The sequence below is a fragment of the Corvus hawaiiensis genome, chromosome 9, assembly GCF_020740725.1.
Source record: "Corvus hawaiiensis isolate bCorHaw1 chromosome 9, bCorHaw1.pri.cur, whole genome shotgun sequence".
Taxonomy (NCBI): Eukaryota; Metazoa; Chordata; class Aves; order Passeriformes; family Corvidae; genus Corvus; species Corvus hawaiiensis.
The window spans coordinates 11,853,253-11,871,347 of record NC_063221.1 but is presented as its reverse complement, the minus strand read 5'-3'; the positions used below and the strand labels follow the sequence as shown (position 1 = coordinate 11,871,347).

The 18,095-nt window shown below is 37.6% G+C and overlaps 2 protein-coding genes across 6 annotated transcripts in view; one reads left to right on the top strand and one right to left on the bottom strand.

Moving 5' to 3' along the window:
• Positions 1-1,803: 1,803 nt before the first annotated feature.
• On the bottom strand, positions 1,804-13,463 carry AKNAD1 (AKNA domain containing 1). 2 transcript variants are annotated; one of them, XM_048312613.1, is made up of 15 exons: positions 13,272-13,463; positions 11,618-12,771; positions 10,859-10,918; positions 10,377-10,506; positions 10,121-10,272; positions 9,963-10,022; positions 9,324-9,457; positions 8,852-8,978; positions 8,011-8,174; positions 6,617-6,702; positions 5,272-5,394; positions 5,077-5,187; positions 4,148-4,238; positions 3,198-3,345; positions 1,804-2,572 (listed from the first exon to the last, which is right to left on the bottom strand). In XM_048312613.1, exons 2-15 carry the CDS (start codon positions 12,692-12,694, stop codon positions 2,453-2,455), a joined length of 2,583 nt encoding a protein of 860 aa, XP_048168570.1. In that variant the 5' UTR covers positions 12,695-12,771; positions 13,272-13,463; the 3' UTR covers positions 1,804-2,452. The 2 variants fall into 2 exon arrangements, with proteins under 2 accessions (XP_048168570.1, XP_048168571.1); XM_048312614.1 differs by having other exon boundaries at positions 4,148-4,229.
• Positions 13,464-13,655: 192 nt separating this feature from the next.
• GPSM2 (G protein signaling modulator 2) overlaps positions 13,656-18,095 on the top strand; it is a 28,448-nt gene continuing 24,008 nt past the window's right edge. The window contains exon 1 of one of the 4 annotated variants that reach the window (XM_048313646.1): positions 13,656-13,745. The gene's annotated coding sequence lies outside the window, so the exon portion shown is untranslated. Of the gene's footprint in view, positions 13,746-13,813; positions 13,890-18,095 lie in introns of those variants that run through there. The other 3 variants (XM_048313648.1, XM_048313647.1, XM_048313645.1) reach the window with 3 other exon arrangements.

Below are 18,095 nucleotides of genomic sequence, written 5' to 3'. Positions count from 1 at the left end.
AAGTAGTTAAGTAAAGAAGAAAATAACTATTATCAGTATTACACTTAAGGACCAAAATAACTGATTTCAGTAGTATATAAAATCCATTGTGTTGGTTTCTTTTTCTTTTTTTTTTTTTTTTTTAATTGCGTAGAGTTGAAGAAATACCAGCTCAAAATTTTGGATTACTTCTGTATATTCAGCAGTTAAGTCCTTTTCAAGGTGCCTCCTTCAGGCCTAAGTGCTATCACTAGCTCAGTCTGAAAGCTGATGACTCAAAAGTCTTAGTCTGGTTTTTTGGTATCCCTTACCCACTTTTTCCATTAGGCAAAGCAAAGCCGAATGTTACTGTAAAGGTGGAATAATAGAGATGCTTTATGATAGGAAATCTGACACCAATATGTGGCTCAAAACAACTTGTGAAGGGAGTAAGTGGAAGTTATGTTCAAGATATTTAGGGTTTTTTCCCCAAGGATCTTCTCTGCTACATTTCTTCTAGATCAAAAGTAGTTTTATCAAGAATGGGAAAGAGTTATATCAGGATAAACAAAATCTTAGTATTTCAGAGTACATGTACAAGGTACATTATAATTTTGAAAGTTTGTATTTTCATATTATGCATCTTAAAATACTTACCTAACGCTGCATGTGGGCCCAGCAATTGATTTTTTTAAAGTTGAATCTGGAAATCTGGACAAGATTCAGAAATGACTAAGGAAAATCAAAGGTGTGGAAAAATTTTCATGTCAAGAATGGCTAGACTAGGATCCTTGATCAAGGGGAAAAAAAGATGGTGGAGTGTGTGATGGAAGCCTCAAAAATCCTGTTAGTGTTCACACTGAAGGGTTATCTTCCTATTCAGTGCGTGAAGTAACACATGAAACCTGCCGTTGTCAAATCAGAACAAAAGGACCTTTAGCATCCGTGATGTCATGCAGTAATGACATGCTCTAAATTGTTGTATGGGGGGGAAACTCCTCAACATAAGACAAGTATTTGTAGGGCTAATAAGTATAAATGATACTGCTGATGTGGAAGGATTCTGGGCTTTCAATTTGCCAGAGAATGTTCTGAGGAAATGTCACTACGTGATTGCCTTATTCAGTATGATCTTTCTTAGGCAGTTGCTGTCAGGCACAGAGCAGCAGGCTCAGGGATCCAGGATAAACAAAAGGTCTAGCTGTTGTGATGTGGAGAGATTTCTATGAAAGAGATTAATCTTTTTTAATTGCATCTAGGAAGCTGCAACAATTACTTCAACTACTAAGTTAATTTGCAACTAATGGGGACATTCCAAACATTAAGCTAAATAAAGCAAAAACAAGGATAATAAGCAGAGGTAGATGAAGTTATGAGGATTTGCAGTAAGCGGCTAAGGAGGAAAAGAGTTGAATGGTATTGTTGGCTGTGAAGGGTGGAAGAAGCCCTGAGAAAAGCCATTGATTCAGGCTAGTGTGAGTAAGTGGCACATGGCAGTGAGTTTAGCAATAGCTGCTTGTATGAACAGGGACTGGATTATTTCTGCATCCACCACTGATGAAATTGCTCAGGTTTCCCTGAAAATGACTGTCCTCTTTAAGGAATACACTGGCTTTTCTAATCTGTTTTTCATCAGTCCTTATATACTTTGGCTTCAGTGAATATAAAACATGGCTGTTAACTGTCTGCTTGCTTTTAATTACTGCAGTTAAATGGTTAGAAGGAAAATAATAGCTGACTTTTCTTGGCCCACTGAATTTCTACAATATTTGAAAATTTTCCAACCTACTTACCATCAGCTAAAATCTCAAGGCCAGATACATCTGACAAATTAAGGACATCCCATTGAAGGAACCAGTTAAATTGTTACAAATACATAAACAACAAATGGTGTAATTTGGTCATTGCAACATGCAAGGAAGTTTCTTAAAAACAAGCAACTCTCAATGTAGGGCACTCTAAAACCAAAGTAATTCCAGAAGTTCATTATGACTTGGTATGTTAGCATGATGTTTGCTTCTAGATGTCTCAGGTACAGAGGCTGTTTTCTTCTGGTGTGATTAAGCAGCTGCTGTGGAAGTGTGGGAAGAAAAGAGATGTAGTAATGACTGAGGTTTATTCTCACACTTGGGAGTGGGGGGAAAATCAAAGTCAGAAAGTTAATTTTGCTTGTTTAAGCCAATTTTTATTAAACTATCTTAAGTGAATACTTAGAGAAGGTATCTGTACACAGGAATGGGGATTAGCCAACCTATTAAGACTTCCAGTAGAATTAATAATTTGTTTTACAGTTCTGAGTGTAAACATGGAATACCTATATGCTCTGGTTTGGTTTAGCACTATGCTCTGGTTTGGTTTAGCACTAATAGTTACAGAACAGCTGACAAAGTTAGCGAGCTGACTTTTTAATGTTTGTAGTCATCATTTTATTTTTGCAGAGATACTAACACTTCAGTATGAACCAGCAGAACAATATAGTATTTGAACTAGGTAATTAAAACCGTTTTCTTTTAACTTTAGCTAGATCTTCTGAAACTGCTTGTACCATTCGTTCTGTAGCTTTCTTCAAACTGTTTGCTATCTCTATGGCATGATCCAGAGTAGAACTTAAAATCTGTTGGAAATAATAAAATGTAGCCTTGTTAATAGTGAAGGAAAATGTATACATAGGTGTAGGAAAAAGGTGATGTTTAAGGTTTTGTCCATGATTTTCACTCTGAATACGTGTTGAGAAGTAACAATTGAGTTATGTGATAAACTGCTCCAGGATTCAAGTTGGAAGTATCTGTTAATTATTTCTCTCTTTGACTGTGTGTTCATTTGAACTGAGGGATATTTACACCTTTCCAATGTATCAGCTCGAGTGTGGTGCACGTTTTCGGTACTGAGAAGGCTTTCTTGAGGTTTTGATAGTGGTTTGTGTAGCTACACTTTGTTTCAGTATATGAAACACAATTCTAGAGATAAGATCCAGTGCTATTTTTTGGTCTCTTTCACCATTTATACAGGGACTAAGTTGCATAACAAGCCTGTACATGCCTATGTGACGTAGTATACTAACATATAAGCTAAAATGCTTGGGTTTTGAACTCCCTCTTGTCTTACCCTCAAATGGACTACACATGCTTAGATTATAGTAATCAGCTTGCTAAGAATGGGATGTTTAACCATGCCATGATGAAGGGAGGTAATACTTTCAAAAAGTTGTGTGGCTTTTAATTTTCACTCTGAAGTCTTACATTTGCATAGGAATCATTGGCATTTCTGTTTCTGATGTTGATTGTAGATTTGCTTTGGGCAGATTTCTTGCTGGGTATGGATTGATGTGAAAGGATAATTGTACCACATGTGCTTGAACAGCAGATTTTGGCAGCCCCAAAGGATTTCCTAAAGATAAGACACATAGAATAAAATACAAACAATTTAAGTAAGAAAAAGGATTTCTAAACTATGAATTACATACATACACCTTGATATCACTCGGTTGCAAGTTAATTCACGGTGAGTAGAATTTTCCATTGAATTGTAAAGCACAGTCCCGTCATTATTTGTGTTCCATCTGTATTGCAATAAGAAAGAAAATGTTCTAGGATGCAGAGTAAGGAAATTTCTCATAATAGCACCACTCTTTTGCTGCTGTAACTTTCTCTCACAATCTTCTATGCCACTGATTCTTAAGTGCAGCTGCTGTACTTCCAGGCAATTACTGCTATTGAGTAAAGCTGTCAAAAAATACTGTGACAAAACTCATTTGCATTTCAGTCTAGTCTGTGCTACTGTTACAAATCCATTTTATTTCTGTCTCACAGTATAATTGAATGGTAACAACAATTAAAGGTAGGATTGTTACTTATAGAGAAATAGTTGGTAGCAAACAGAGCTGCATCCTAATAGTACAGGCCTACTTTTGAATTTTTGAATGGAAACATCCTCTTCAAATGAAATTTTTTTCATTACTAAATGTGTTAGCTAAAGGAGTTACATTCTTACTCTTCAGTAAATTAGAAGGAGTGAAGCACTAATCTAAGAATCATTTACACATGTTCTTACACTAAATATTTTAGTTCCACTAAAGAGTGAAATTCTAATATATATCATGCACTGCTTATGAGACTGGTGTGTTTTTTCCATGCTGAATCTTCTACAGTGGGGTTTTCTGTTGTACTACATAGTTACTGCTACAGCTTACCTTTCACAAAGCCTGGTTACAACATCACTTGGCTGTTTGGTTTTTTGAGCCTTTTGAGTGGAGATTCTCTTCTGTGAATAAGCTGGAGTTGTTGAGGCCATGTTTAAAACAAAAAAGGTAATTTTCTGTGTATTTTAACATTTTTTTCTCTTTAGCATAAATAAAAGATCAAGTAACTATCACTGATGAATAAAACTTGAATATGTTTTAAAGTTTTTTGTAAATGACGACAGATTAACCTTTTTGTGTTTGCTCTTGAGTTTAGTTGGCAAATGGAATGCAGATTTATATTCAATTTCATACAGTGAAAGACTGCAGTTGGGAAGTGTTGAATAATCAGTGTCATAATCCTAATAATTACATGAACACTACTTTGATTTATAGTTTCACAGGATTGTTAGAGACAAGTAGCTAATTTATACTTCCTTCTTGATGAAATGTTATGTTTTTCTTTAAGCAATTTTTTCTTAGGATAGAGAGAGATTCTAAGTGACTTTAAAAGGTAGGTGTTCAGATGTTCAACATGTAATTTTTTTTTTTTAATTAGGCTTTCCTTGACTTTGCTGCATGTCACACAATATGAATGTCGAGCTGGAATTTTCTTTAGTACTTGTTTATACTATGTTAGGTAATGGCTGGCACTATAAAAGTTGGCACAGTAATGCCTAATTTTCATATTCTTTTATGTGGCTCTGCAAAACGAAACATTTCTGCCATAAATGAAATATGAAAGGGATTCCTTTCACAAAGGACCAGAAAAAGTTAGATCTGTCGTGCATGGAGATTAAGCTTGACCAGGTGTGCAGAAGTTGGATTTACAGTGCTAATGACGGTTATACGAAATTAAATGTGGCGTGGTATGTGCACTGTGGGTTTGTGCCCCTTAAAACCTAGTCTGTTTGTTAATTATTTCAGTAACACATACTTACAGGCTGAACCAGAACTTTTTTTTCCACATAGGGTACAAGACAGAACAGACTCTTTGTAATTCCTGAGTTTTACTTGATATCTGCTTCCCCTGCAGCATCTGCATCTAAGTCCTGGAAACGGAGACATGTTGTTTAGAAAAACACACTATACGCAATGTTTCCTTGTACATGTTAATATTTTTGCAATCACTGTACCTTTTCTCTCGCCACATAATCTCCTATTTAATGATTTGTGACTTAGAATTTCACAGTTGACAAGGTCCTTGCTTTGTGAATCATCATAAGAGTCATAGGCCGAGAAGTCTTCTGAATCACTGCCTAAAATTCAAAAAAAAAGTTAAAAGGGTCTGAAATATGAGAAACTTTGGCTACTGTACTCAGGTAATTATTTGGCTTTCAGCACTGTAATTTCAGAGCCCTTTGTTGCCATTAATGCTACTGCAATTTGAGGAAGTACTTTTCACCCCCAGGAGGGTGTGGATTGAATTTGAGATTAGCTTTCAGCCCTGTCTGCAAGCCTTGAATGTAGATTTTTATTATTTTTTTGGTGGTGCTTATTTTCAGACTAAGAATTGGTTGGTTTTTTTTTTTTTAAATGAAGTTCTCCATCTCCCTGTCCATAGTGTTATGGAAACAGTGCAGCATAATAGGAATAGGATGAGAATTTGACCAGCTCTAGTGTGGCACTGCTTTAACTACTGCACAAAGCAGTACAAACAATAATGGTCCCAGTGTATTATATTAAATTGAAAGGATATCACAAAGAAACCAAGGACAGCTGATAAAGAAATAAGAAAACCTGTATATTCAGACTTAAAACAATGCAGGATAGCTCATGCTATTCTCCTTTAGTTGCTGGGTACTAAAAGCTTCAGAATATTCTGCAGCAGAAAGGTAAAATTGTTTTTAAGCAGAATAACAAAGTTGAATCAAAAAACTTTAAGTGGAAGTACTGATATAAAATGTCTCAGTTGTCAAGCTTGGAAACATCTTCTAGAACATGAAATGCACATCAGAAGAAAAAGCAAAATCAAAGCATTGTGTGCACGTCACTGTCACACTCTTGAAAATGTTAGCAGTGGCAATATTTGGAAACTTATCTAGAAAGCTGAATTAGATTTATAGGGTAATTCAGGTTGGACAGGACTTCTGGAGATCATCTGACCCTGTCCCCTCTCAAAAGACCAGCTTAAATGAAGTTGCTTAGAACCCTGTCCAGTGAAGTTCTGAATATCTCTGAGAATGGAGATACCACAGCCTCCCTAGAGCAAACTGTTTCAATGTTTGACCAAGTTAAAAATCTTACATATCTAACTGAAAATTGCATTGCATTGGTCTGTCACTGACACTTCCACAGTGAATTTGACCTGGCGTTCTTTTCAGTTTCCTTTTTATTCTTAGTGTTTTGTGCTCTGATAAGCAGTGACATCTGTTAAAACTACAATTTTCATGTTGAGACATAAAAGGAGCGTATTTCTTCATAGGATTCCCTAGCAGGTTTAAGCACAGTTAAGACCTTTGTGTTGCCATCATGACTTACTCGGGCTGGTATCTGATAAATCAGTTGGTTTTCTCTGCACAAAGAGCGAAGATGTTCCAGTTTTTCTTTCCTGGATGTTTGTATTTCTTTTGGCATGAAAACAGAATGATATTTTAATTGTATCTTAATATTTCTATGATGAGACTTACAAGCATCTTATATTAATGACTGATCACTTCTTAGCTGAGAAGAAATCAGACTTATTCACAGAAAGAACTTTACTTGTATCAGTTATCTGAAAAGGTGGTAAGCAGAAGTTTAAATTAATAATTAACCAGTTGCAAAATAATGAACTCTTTAAAGGACACAGTCTGACAAAAGCACCTGACTTACCACACCTGTTAAAAATGCTTAAAAGTAGAGGTATCGATAATCCTGTTTTGGAATAGTAAAGTAGTATGAAATCTTAGATACATCCATCTGTTACCACTGATAGTGTTTTGATACAACATACATTAAAGATGACTTGGTGTCTTAGTAACTTTGAGCTGTTATTAAGGCTTTAATTTAATGCCTTAAGATAATTAGAAGAGTATTTCAGATGTACTTTCTGAGAAAACAACAACAAAGTTCCTTGTTTGTGTTATTTGTTGTCTATTTTTAACTTAGGGTGTACAGGATCACCAAGTTTAGCTGGAAAATTTTCTACCCATTCGTGAACATAATGATCAGAAGATTGAACTAATATTCTTTCAATGACAGAGATAGAAGTGGAAGCTAGGTGAGTTTTACTGGACAACTGTTAACATCTACCCTATAAAATAATCTGACAGAATTAGGCTAATATGACTGTGTTCTATGCTGCATACATTCTTTTCCCAGAAGCTCTGCTTCTTTACTGGAACTTAGTTCAGTTCTCTGTTTTTAACCTTAGATTGGTTAAGGGGAGACCATTTATTTTATGTTTCTAATCTCATTGAGATGCATAACACCTTAAAATACTTCCCAGGAGGGCGGAGATGGTATCTAGAGTTTTCACAAGGTTTTGATGGTTAATTATGTAAGGATCTGCATCCCTCCCTTTTCTTGTTTAATTAAAAATACCACACAAATATTGGCAAATTATCTTTTACTGGCACTGTACTTTGACTAATCATTCACGTCCTGAATTTGTGTGGCTGTCATGAATTTTATACAGAAGTATGATTTAACTCTTAGGTGAAAGTGATGGTGGTGTTTTGGCTTCAGGAAATACTTTCAGACCGAGAAAGTTAGGAAGACCAGGCTGTTAGGAATTCTTGGATATATAGTTACAGAATTCTGTAGAATTTTTATTCTGGAAATATTCCTGTTGCTTTTCAGAGATTTTAATTGTCCCAATTTTCTTATTCAGCAAGTAATTTTACGGATATTTTTATAAAAACTTCAACAGCTGTTTCCAGGTTTTCACTTACATGTGAAGACAAAGATTGCACTTTTTGCTTTCTAAAGGAAGTTGATTTGTTGATGGGATTAAATCAGTTGTCTGACTTCTTTCTCCCTCATGGTTCTTGTGAAGAAATGGAGTTTCAGTACCTCTTCTTTCTGGAGGATAAGCAATGCTTGAAACCACCGAGCTCTGTAGAAAGCAACAATAGCATAGACACACGTGTACATGGGCCTTGCATTGCAAGGACATGACTCCTACCAAACAGCATCTCCTGAGGTTCTCTTAACATTTTTCTCTGAAGCCCAAGTTACCTAAAACATTGATAGTGAAAGCACTGGTTGAGATTTACCTGTAGATTTGTAGAAGGCAGTAAGATTTTTTTTTTGAGGGGGGGAGGGGTGTGTGTGTATATGTATTTATGATCTGTGACAAAATTACCATTAGGAGTAAACTAAATTTTCTATAGCACAATACTGTTTGGTCTTCTAACAATTCTGCAGCTTAAGAATCTTGGACAAAGTAATCTTTCCTCCCATTAAATGATAGTGATTAATTCCCCAAAATAAAGCAGCTTTGCAGAAATTAAATTAGCTACTCATATTTTCTTACTGTGAAATAAATGCTTTTGAAACTGGAACTAAGAACATTCAGTATAGCTGTGTTTTTATACTTAGGTTTCTGTTGCAGTTAATTACATATTATGAAGTTCATATTTCATTAAAAATATTTTCTTTTAAAGTAATATGCTATCTAAAAGCATCATGCTCTTACCAGAGGAGAACATACAATCACACAACTGCACTTAGGTTCTTGAGACTTGCATCAGTAAAACAGAATAATTGTAGTATTTAATAAAACTCAGTTACCTCACAAAAAGACTGGGCAGATTCACAGGAAGTCAGCAAAGATGACAGGCTGCCTTTGCTGCCATCCATTTGTTCTTGAATGTCTTCAAGCAGCATGCCAAGTCTGAATATTCCTCCTTCCACCCTTCTGAATCCAATTGCAATCCAGTTAGTTAAAACTGTATAAAGTGATCTTTTATTTCTTACTATGATAACCATGGTGGACATCGCAGTACATTTCCCATAGGAAAAAAATTTATGGAGGTGAAAGAGTCCCTTTTAAATATTTGAATTAATCAAATAGACATCCCAATTACAAGTAGGATATATAAAGCCCATATATAAAGCCCAAGGTGAATTTTGGCCAAACAACTTTTGGTTTACCACATGAAGATAATATTTTCACTTCAGGAAAACTCTAATGGATAAATGAAGTAAAAGGTGTAAGACAAAGAAAATACACTGATATACTACTTAGCACTTCTCTTCTAACCTGCTAGGATCAAACTCTCCAAGGCTGATAGGCTTGTCCTTGTGGTTCTGCAGCTGTAAGTTGTGGTGCTCTTCTCTAGCTCTTAAATAATTTCTTTCCAAGGCATCAAGGTATCTTTTCAGTTGATTTAATGCCTTTATCAATAAGAAATAATTCAATACAAAATGTCACGAAAATTTAGCATAAGTAGCTATCACTGTCTTGATACGTAAGCCAGATGCTATTTGCAGTGCTGTTGGGAAGAATTTTGGTAGTTCTCTGAATTTAAACAGGAGCAGTCCTGTTTAATATTTAATATTATAGATTCACCTGATACTCTGCACTGCTCTATTATATTATTAAGTAAAATAATAAAAAAAGATTTCTAAACTGATGCCCTACATGTCAAAATTCCTAACTTACATGGCAACTTCAGGCCTTTTTAAAATAGTTTTAAGTTGGAATCCTTAAAAGATTAAAGAATTCATCCACCTACTGAAGACCTTCATTTTTGCTTCTTAAACTCATGCCTCCAGTCTGAACTGAGAGGAAGAGCAAACATCCATTTGAGGTAAATATCAAGCATCTTTCCAGAAAAGTGTAAGTCTACAGCCACTTAAAGTGCATGTCACATAGCTCAAAATAAATAAATTAATTTACCAGCTTTTTGTCTTGTAAAAAGAATGTTTCCTGGGTCATATGCTTAGAGAAGTCTTCCACCTTCAAGACAAAATATTAGACTTTTATTATACGAATTTGCCAAGTGAATTTGGAATTTGAGCATCAGTGAAAAGTATATATTGAAACAGAGTTCTTACTTTCTTAGTCAGTTGCTCTGTCTGATCCTTTAGTATTTGAGACATCTTTTCTCCTAGTGTTAGTTCTGGCAGTGAATTGGAAGGATTTAGACACTGTGCTTCTATTGTACCAGCTGCTGGTAGTGCTGATGCTGCTGTTGCAGGCTGCAGTCCTACATAATGTACAAGGTAAGATTGATCAATTGCAATTTCGGCCCAAAAGTGTAATCAAATTACATTAAACAGTCATTTGCATAGTTACTGTAATTTTATTTACTTGCTTTAAGCAAACCATGTGTAGGTTGTACAGGGACAGGAGCACGTAATGTGATGACATCAGGTGGTGTCCCAATGTCTCCTGAGGAAATGGCAATGCTGGCATTTGCAAAGTCTGACTGAGGAAGTATCTGTTAAAATGAGAACCTTTGTTATAGATACAATGTGTAGAACACTTATGGACCTAGACAAAAAACTTTAACTCAAATTACAAAATATTAATGAAATGTTTACTGTAACAGTAGCATTCAATTTTTTGAGTTGATAGTTAGATGTATAAAGTGTCTCATTGTATAAATACTTCAAATATTTCTGCTCTGTGAAAAAATATATATATATCTGTGTTGTTCTATATATTTGTATAAATGGGAAATACAATATGAAGATGACAAAATAGTTTTAGGGGATAGTCATAGTCCTAGAGGTAAAGAAGAATGACTTAAAAAAGAAAAAAAAAAAAAAAAGGTATTTTGAGAGATTTACCTTAGGATTAAATCTCAGATGGTCAATATGATTCTGGATGTCAGCATGGTGTGTCAGCATCTCATTTGCAGGCAGGAAATAATAAGGAAAACTATTAAAACTTGTGTCTCAAGCAATTTACTAAGATGTAAATCTAGGAATGGAATTAAGAATCTGTAAAGCTCTGTGAGTGAGCTCCATGTCAGGGCATGAAATTGAGGAGCGGTTATCTAATTACTAACAAACTTTAAAATAAATTCACTACAGTAAGAGAAATATTGTTGTCAAAAACATCCTTTAGAAAGAATTGACTTGTCAATAAATACCAGTCTCAGTAGCTGGAGAGTGGTAGATGCAAAAAAAGGCAAAGGTATCTTAACATAGGTACAGTATAAAAATAGAACGTTGCTCTTAAAAATATATTTAAAGTATTTTTTGTGAATTTAAACATTTATATATAACATCAGTAATAACAATTTATAGTGAATTTCCTAATTATTTGGTAGGATGCTTCAGCATCACAAACAATACTCCAGTATTAAATGCTGGCATATTAAATAAAACTCAGCCTTTAAACAATTGGTAATGACAGTTCTGTATAAAGTCAATCCCACAGAACTTTATTTGTGAAAGCATTTTTTGAGTCAAGTGAGGTACTCACTGATACCTACAGAGTGCCCATATGAACTAGTCATGTTAGATTTTATGGGACACAGAATATCTCCTTACAATAAACCCCTCTTATCCAGTATGAAGAATTTCTTCAAGCATCTTAATTACCTGTAGCTGTCGCAGCAGTTCTGAAATACCCATTTCTTCTTGATTCTCTACTTCAGCAGAATTGAAGAAATTCTGATTTTCCAAAATGTTGTTCACAGTTGCTGATTTACTTAGCAAAATAGGAAAGGGTTGTGCTCTCTCAAGTGAAGGAACTGAGTTAATAGTGTCAGGTGTTTTTGGTACTTTAACTTCTGAAGCAACTTCAGAGAAGTCAGGAAGACAATGGTGAGCTTGCCCTCGGCCACATTTGAGCTCACAAGGTGAAACTGTTCTCCTAAACAGGGCTCTCTCATCTTTCATGTTTTGAAAGGTGTGTGTATCTCCAGTCTCATTAATCAATTGTGAATATTCCTGTCTGCATCCAGAAAGAATATGTTCCTTTGAAACAGATCTATTTTCATTTAACAAGTTTTCATTTTTGTCATGAGCCTTTACTTCCTTGTGCTTTTCTAAGGGATACTCCTCAGAGCTCATTGCCCGTTGTTCATACACTAAAGGGCCTTTGATGTGTTCTGAAGGCTCAGGTTTGCTCCCAGTGTCATCGATACTTTCAGTAAAGGATGTCTCTGGTATTGTCTCACATTCAATTAAGTGGCATGTGCTTAGTAACTCTCCCCTAGAAAAGTGACGCAGGAGGACATTGGACATCTTGGAGGTAGTTACATGATCTTTGCTATCTGGTTTACTAGAACTACCAACAGGTAATTCCTTCTTAAAGCAAACTTCACTTCCAGGCATTTCAGCTGAAACTCCAGTTGTTCCTCTGGTGCCTCTGTGATGACTGGAGAATTCTTCAGGCTGTAGAGGAGTTTCATAATTGACTGCTGCTTTTATGTTTTTGTTATCTTCAGAACAGGCTAAGTTTAAAATACCAGAAATACCTTTTGTACAAGTACAGTCATTCAGATTATCTGAATTATTGTTGTATTTACAGCTTATTCCTACATCTCCATCATAAACTAAGTAATCTTCTTCCTCTTCAGTTGCATCTGTGCTACGGCCTAATGCATCTGAAAGTGAATTACTCATTTGTGCTTTCATCCAGTCTGACAGTTTGCACTTTTTTGTAGTCTCCATATCCAGTTTATGTAGAATATCAATGCCATTGCTTTGCCATTTATGAATAGAGCTTTTATTATTCCATGGATCAAAATCTGGAATGTACGATTAATAGTGATTTTATAATTAAATATACATGACAATAATACCTAGTTATCGATATACTTAAGAGTTAATTATCTTCCTACTGTAGCTTTTTTGGAACACTCGTACTGACATGGATGCTTCCCTACTTGCACTAGTGTAAGTCTGCATTAACTGCTGGAGGAAATAGGAACACACAAATGATAAAAGCATCGGGAACAGTAGCTGCTACCAGGTACCTGTCCTTGCTCATTAATCCTGCTGTAGCGGTAAAGACAAAAAAGCTTGGTAACAGAGCCGCGACAGGTACTAAAGTTAAACTTCAGGCTGGAAAAACCCAAACAAATCTCCCAACCCCTTTCCCCCCTTTCTCTCACCACTCTAAAGCGTTTCTTTAGCTTATGCTCTAGAGGAAGATCACAAACTTTTTTCCCAATTTACTTCTCATCCCCGTGCATCAGACAAAATGCAATTAATTAGCAGCTCAGCATCATAAAATGCATTGTTTCACCTTATCTGCAGTCGCTCGAGGCGGCAGAGGCGATCTTGCAGCCTCGCTTCCCTATGGGCACCAGTGCAGCAGCACGGCCGTGCCATTCCCGTATGGGGGGGGCAGCGTGACTGTGCTGCAGAGGCCGGCCCCACTCCTGCCTCATTCCCCTGGCTCAGCCCCGGGACTGCGTTGGGATCGGTGGGAGCACGATGCCGGGCGGGGCCTTTGGCGGAGCCCGCAGCGGCCGCGCCTCCTCCCGCCCCCCGCCCCGCCGCGGCTCCCCATTGGTCCGTGCGGATGATGCGGCCGCGCCGCCCGCCGGCCGTTGGCGGCCGCGCCCCTGGGGCCGGCGCGTGCGGCGGCGATTGGCGGGTTCGAGGAGCGGCTGCGCGTGGGCGGGCGGGTCCTGCCGCCCCTCACAGCCCCGCTCGGCCCCGCCGGCCCGGCACTCGCAGCGCCGGCCCCTCAGAGCTGCGCCGGCCCGGCACACAGGTGAGCGGGGCGCCGGGGAGCGCTGGGTGCCAGGACGAGGGCTCCGAGCGCGGCCCCGGCAGCTGCTGCGGGCCCCGAACGGCCCGGTGTTTTGGCGATTAAAGTCGCGGTGCGGCCCGCTGTGGGCAGTGCTGTGCGAACCCGGTGAGTGCCGGCAGCCGCCGAGCGCCCTTGGCGAACAAAGGCAGGCGGTACCCGTGCCCGGCGCGGGCGGGCTGTGTGCCGCAGATCGCCCTGGTGTCTCTGAAGGGAGCCCCTACCAGCAGGGCTCTGCATCGGGCGGCTTTGGGCACTGGTATGCTTAACGAGATGAATGAATCGAGAATAAAAGTATAAGGGTGGGAATGAAATAAGCTGTTAAAAGAACCGGAACCGAAGGATCTGCAAGCATAACGCGAGGAGTGAGTTATACAGGGAACAAGCTCTAAACTCTTGTTCAAGAGCTTGACTTAAGCATTGTGTTGTGGCATATCTAAACTCGGATTATACCAGACCTAGTCTCATTTATCTACTAGACTGTGTAGGTTTTGCTAGTGTAGTTGCTGCCCTTCTATTGCTTCGTCACTTTTTCAGTGGAGAAGCATAGTAAATCGGAAATTGTTCTCTGTCCCTGTATTGACCTGATTGCCAAGACACGAATTTTACCACATCTTGAAGTTGTGGCCTTTCTTCTGCTTTAGAAGCTTTTTCAGCCTAATGTGCTGTTCCTGTTAGATTCTTGCCAGGGCTCATGTATCCTGGGTTGCCATGGAGAGCTGTGCAACCATCAGAATTTGGAAGAATGTGCTGAGTCTTGCATCTCAAAAAGTTAAGAGATTCTAGTCCTTGCTTAAATTTTGTCTGGAAACTTTATACCTCTTATTTAATTGAGAATTTTATTAGACCTGAAAATGCTAGCAGAAAAGTCCTCCTCATGATATAGTCCTTCTGAATTCATTGCTTATATATCTTTAAAGTGTGTTAAAACTAATTTGTGGGCTTGTCCAATTGTGCCTTCCTACTAGTTTAATTAATGGTTAGCAAGTCTTCTGGACTGTGGTTATGTGTTCTTCTTCAATAGGAAGGACTTTGTACTTCCAGTTACTTCCGTATAAAGGTGGGACAAAATTTACCTGAAACCTAAGCTTCATTGAAGAAACTTCATTGAAGAAACTTTCTTCATAGAAGAAACTTGTGTGGGTCTTCTAAAGTTGCTTTATTTAGCATGCTGTTGTTTAAATGCTCTTGTAACTCTTTCAAGCATCTTAAAACTACTTAGGATTGTACATTCCTGCTACTCTTGCTGCAGAATTACTTCACAAATTGATGGTTCAAAGGTCAGACTAAGTTTTAAAAAGCTTTTTCCTAAAAAAAAAAAAAAGCTGTTTGTCCATAGTTTTAAATACTGAATATAAGGGGAGTTCAGTAGTTAAAACTATGGACAAATAGCATTTTTTTAGAGTTTATAATTTTTTCATTTCTCTTCATCTTCCACTTTTGAAATTTAATAGCCAAGATATTTGTGCTTTTTGTCCTCCAGGTTTGTTGTACCCTTTGTGTGATCAATTTCACTTTCCACAACTTAGTCTGTCCTGCCCATATCTGTAACTAAGCTCTTGGTTTCATTAGCTTTTAAGGTTAATGTCTTAATGAAATTGGTTTTGTTTGAGGAGTGAGTGATCATCTTAACACCTTCTGAGGGATCAGCCTGTTATTGTTATCACTGCTCCTGCAAATAAAAGCAAAGAGATACACCAGGTGCTAGAAAAAACCCTAAACTTTTCTTTAGCCCTTTAGTAGCAAGTCAGCTATACAAGTGATAATATCCATGATGGGGAAAAAAGGTATTATTTTGTGGAAGACCACAATATTAGGAATGCAAAATACAGGAAAAGCAGAAATGGAAGGACTGGTAAGAGATGGTCTGAAACACATATAGTGTTGAACAGATGATTAATGTCAAGTTGCCTCTTGGGACTCACATTTGGCAGTGTTTGAGGAATATGGTTCTTGTTCATATAATAAAACTTATTTGTATTATGAAACTTTTACTAACAGGAAGGAAAGCTTTCATTCAGCTGGGTTACAGGGAGCATAAACCACATGTGGTTTGTAGAGAAGGCTCTCAAAATCTATTTTATTTCTTTGTTATTTCTGTTTGCTACACTATTTTTCCTCCTGTTGCCACGTTAGTATACTCTTAGGAATTTTGCTCCTTGCATGTAGCACTTTGGAGCCTGGACCTTATCTAGTGGTTGTTGGTTTGTTAGAGAACAGGATGTGCTACTGTGACCAATTCTATTGGTGTAGTAATGCATGTACATGGTGGATAAAATGGCAGTGGGGGCAAAATGGACTGCAGTCCAGTCAGTAGTCATCACACTGGTGGAAGAACTGCATTGAGTAGATTCTGAATAGATTTGCAGCTGCATCTCAAGTGTTGGAATGAATATGCAAAGCAATTTACAATTTGGCACTTCAACAAAAACTGTTTTCCTTAAATTTCCATAGGTGATGTGCTATCAATACACTGTACCTGTCTGTAAGAAGTAAACAGCACAAAAAAACCAACACGTAGTCTTCTCACTATAGTGAGTGTTCATCCAGCACCACAACTTTTACAGGTTGTAGCTATAGACTCGTTAGAGAGGGTGTTAATGCCTGCTGTTAGGACTTGGTAACTGAGGGGCACAGGTGATGCATCAAGCAGTGCCGCTGGCATTAACCTGTCATGGATCATTGCAGTTGAGTAACAGAGGTTCTGTGAGAACTACACCTGCTCCCTGCAAGATAAAACCTTGCTGGAGTGGTAAGGAGCTTATTATGCTGAGTATCTGATTTATTTGTCTCTGAATGAGCACCACTGTACCAACTAGGAATTTTGAAACAGCAGCTGTATTGCTTCACTTGAATTGCTACTGTGTCTTACTGCCAGTGATTCTAAGGATTATTAATATTTTTAAATTTAATTTATAGAATCTTAAGGTAACTTCTTCAATTTCCTTTTAAGATGCTTGTACAAAGTTTGTCTTCTTTCTTTTACATACCAGTATCTCTTTTGAAGAGATTTTTTAGGCCAAGCAGGAGCTAAGCTAGGTGGAATGTTTTATTGGAGAGATTTGTGATCAACTTGCTCTATCAGCTTATGTGCAAATAGCCAACCTTTTGTGCGGAACCCTTGCTATGTGGGGTTCTTTCACATTGGATAACATGCTCCAGTTCCCAAACTGAAGGTAGTCAAGTGTCTCGTTGCCTGGGAGAGGCCTTGTATATGTTAATTTGCATGATGGGATTGTCCCAAAGGAGCAGGGTTCAAATTTACCTTCAGAACTTGGTAACTAAACTAATTTTGTGGGAAGATGATTTCAACTTACACTATGAATAAAAGGATCACAAGTTACTGCTGTGTTGTGAGCTGTCATTGCAGTCTATTGTGGCATTTGTACACTTAAAGTGCTTGAATACAAATCTCATCCCCAGTTGCGGGAGATGTTGGAAAGAAGGCAGCACAACATTTTTTTTCAGTCTGTGAATGACAATTTGTAAATAAACTTGGATCTGGTTCTGATTAAAAAAGAAAAAAAGATAAGGAGTCCTAATACCTTGATGTATCATATATGTGGAAAAATTCTGAGCTATTTTGACTATGATATTTTTCTGCTCTATTCTTGTATCTGAAATCTTAATCTTGCTGCATAGAGAATTAGTTTTCAGTTGCCTGATTAGTTTTATGATGGAGATATTAGTTATATTTTGCTGGCACTTCATGTTCTCCTTTCTTATTTTATTGTAGTGTGGGATTCCCCTAGTTCAGGATTTAAATAGATGGCTTACTATTAACTATCTGCAGGAGTGTCTGTATAATAAAAATACTTGTGGTTTCTTGTGTTAGCTACACTGGGTTCTTTAACCTGCACACTGGACAGTAATTATGTAAATCAACTAGCAAGCTGTTCTCCAGTTAAATACTGATTCTCTTAGAAAAAGAAGGGAAAAAGGAATAAGCAGGATATACAGAGTTTGAAAGGCTTGGCATGTTGCAGACCTTCAGCATTGCTTAAAGCCCCAAACACTCAATTCAGCTAGGTACTCCACAAACAGAGGAAAAATCCTCTTCCTAATCTACAGAATATGTGGAAAGTACATACTGGAAATGCCAGAGGGCAGGTGGAAATGCTCCTGGACTTCTGTTTGCCTTTAACAGTCAGGCGTCCAGTCAGCTATGCCAGAGGTGGGAGTGCAGGGGCAACCAAGAGCAGTTAACCTGTGAAATGAAGGAGATGAACCTTCTTTTACCTGTTTAGAACCTACCATGAGCAGGGTCTGTTGTTTAGGGAACCAGTGAAATAAAGAAAACCCCAAGCAAAGAAA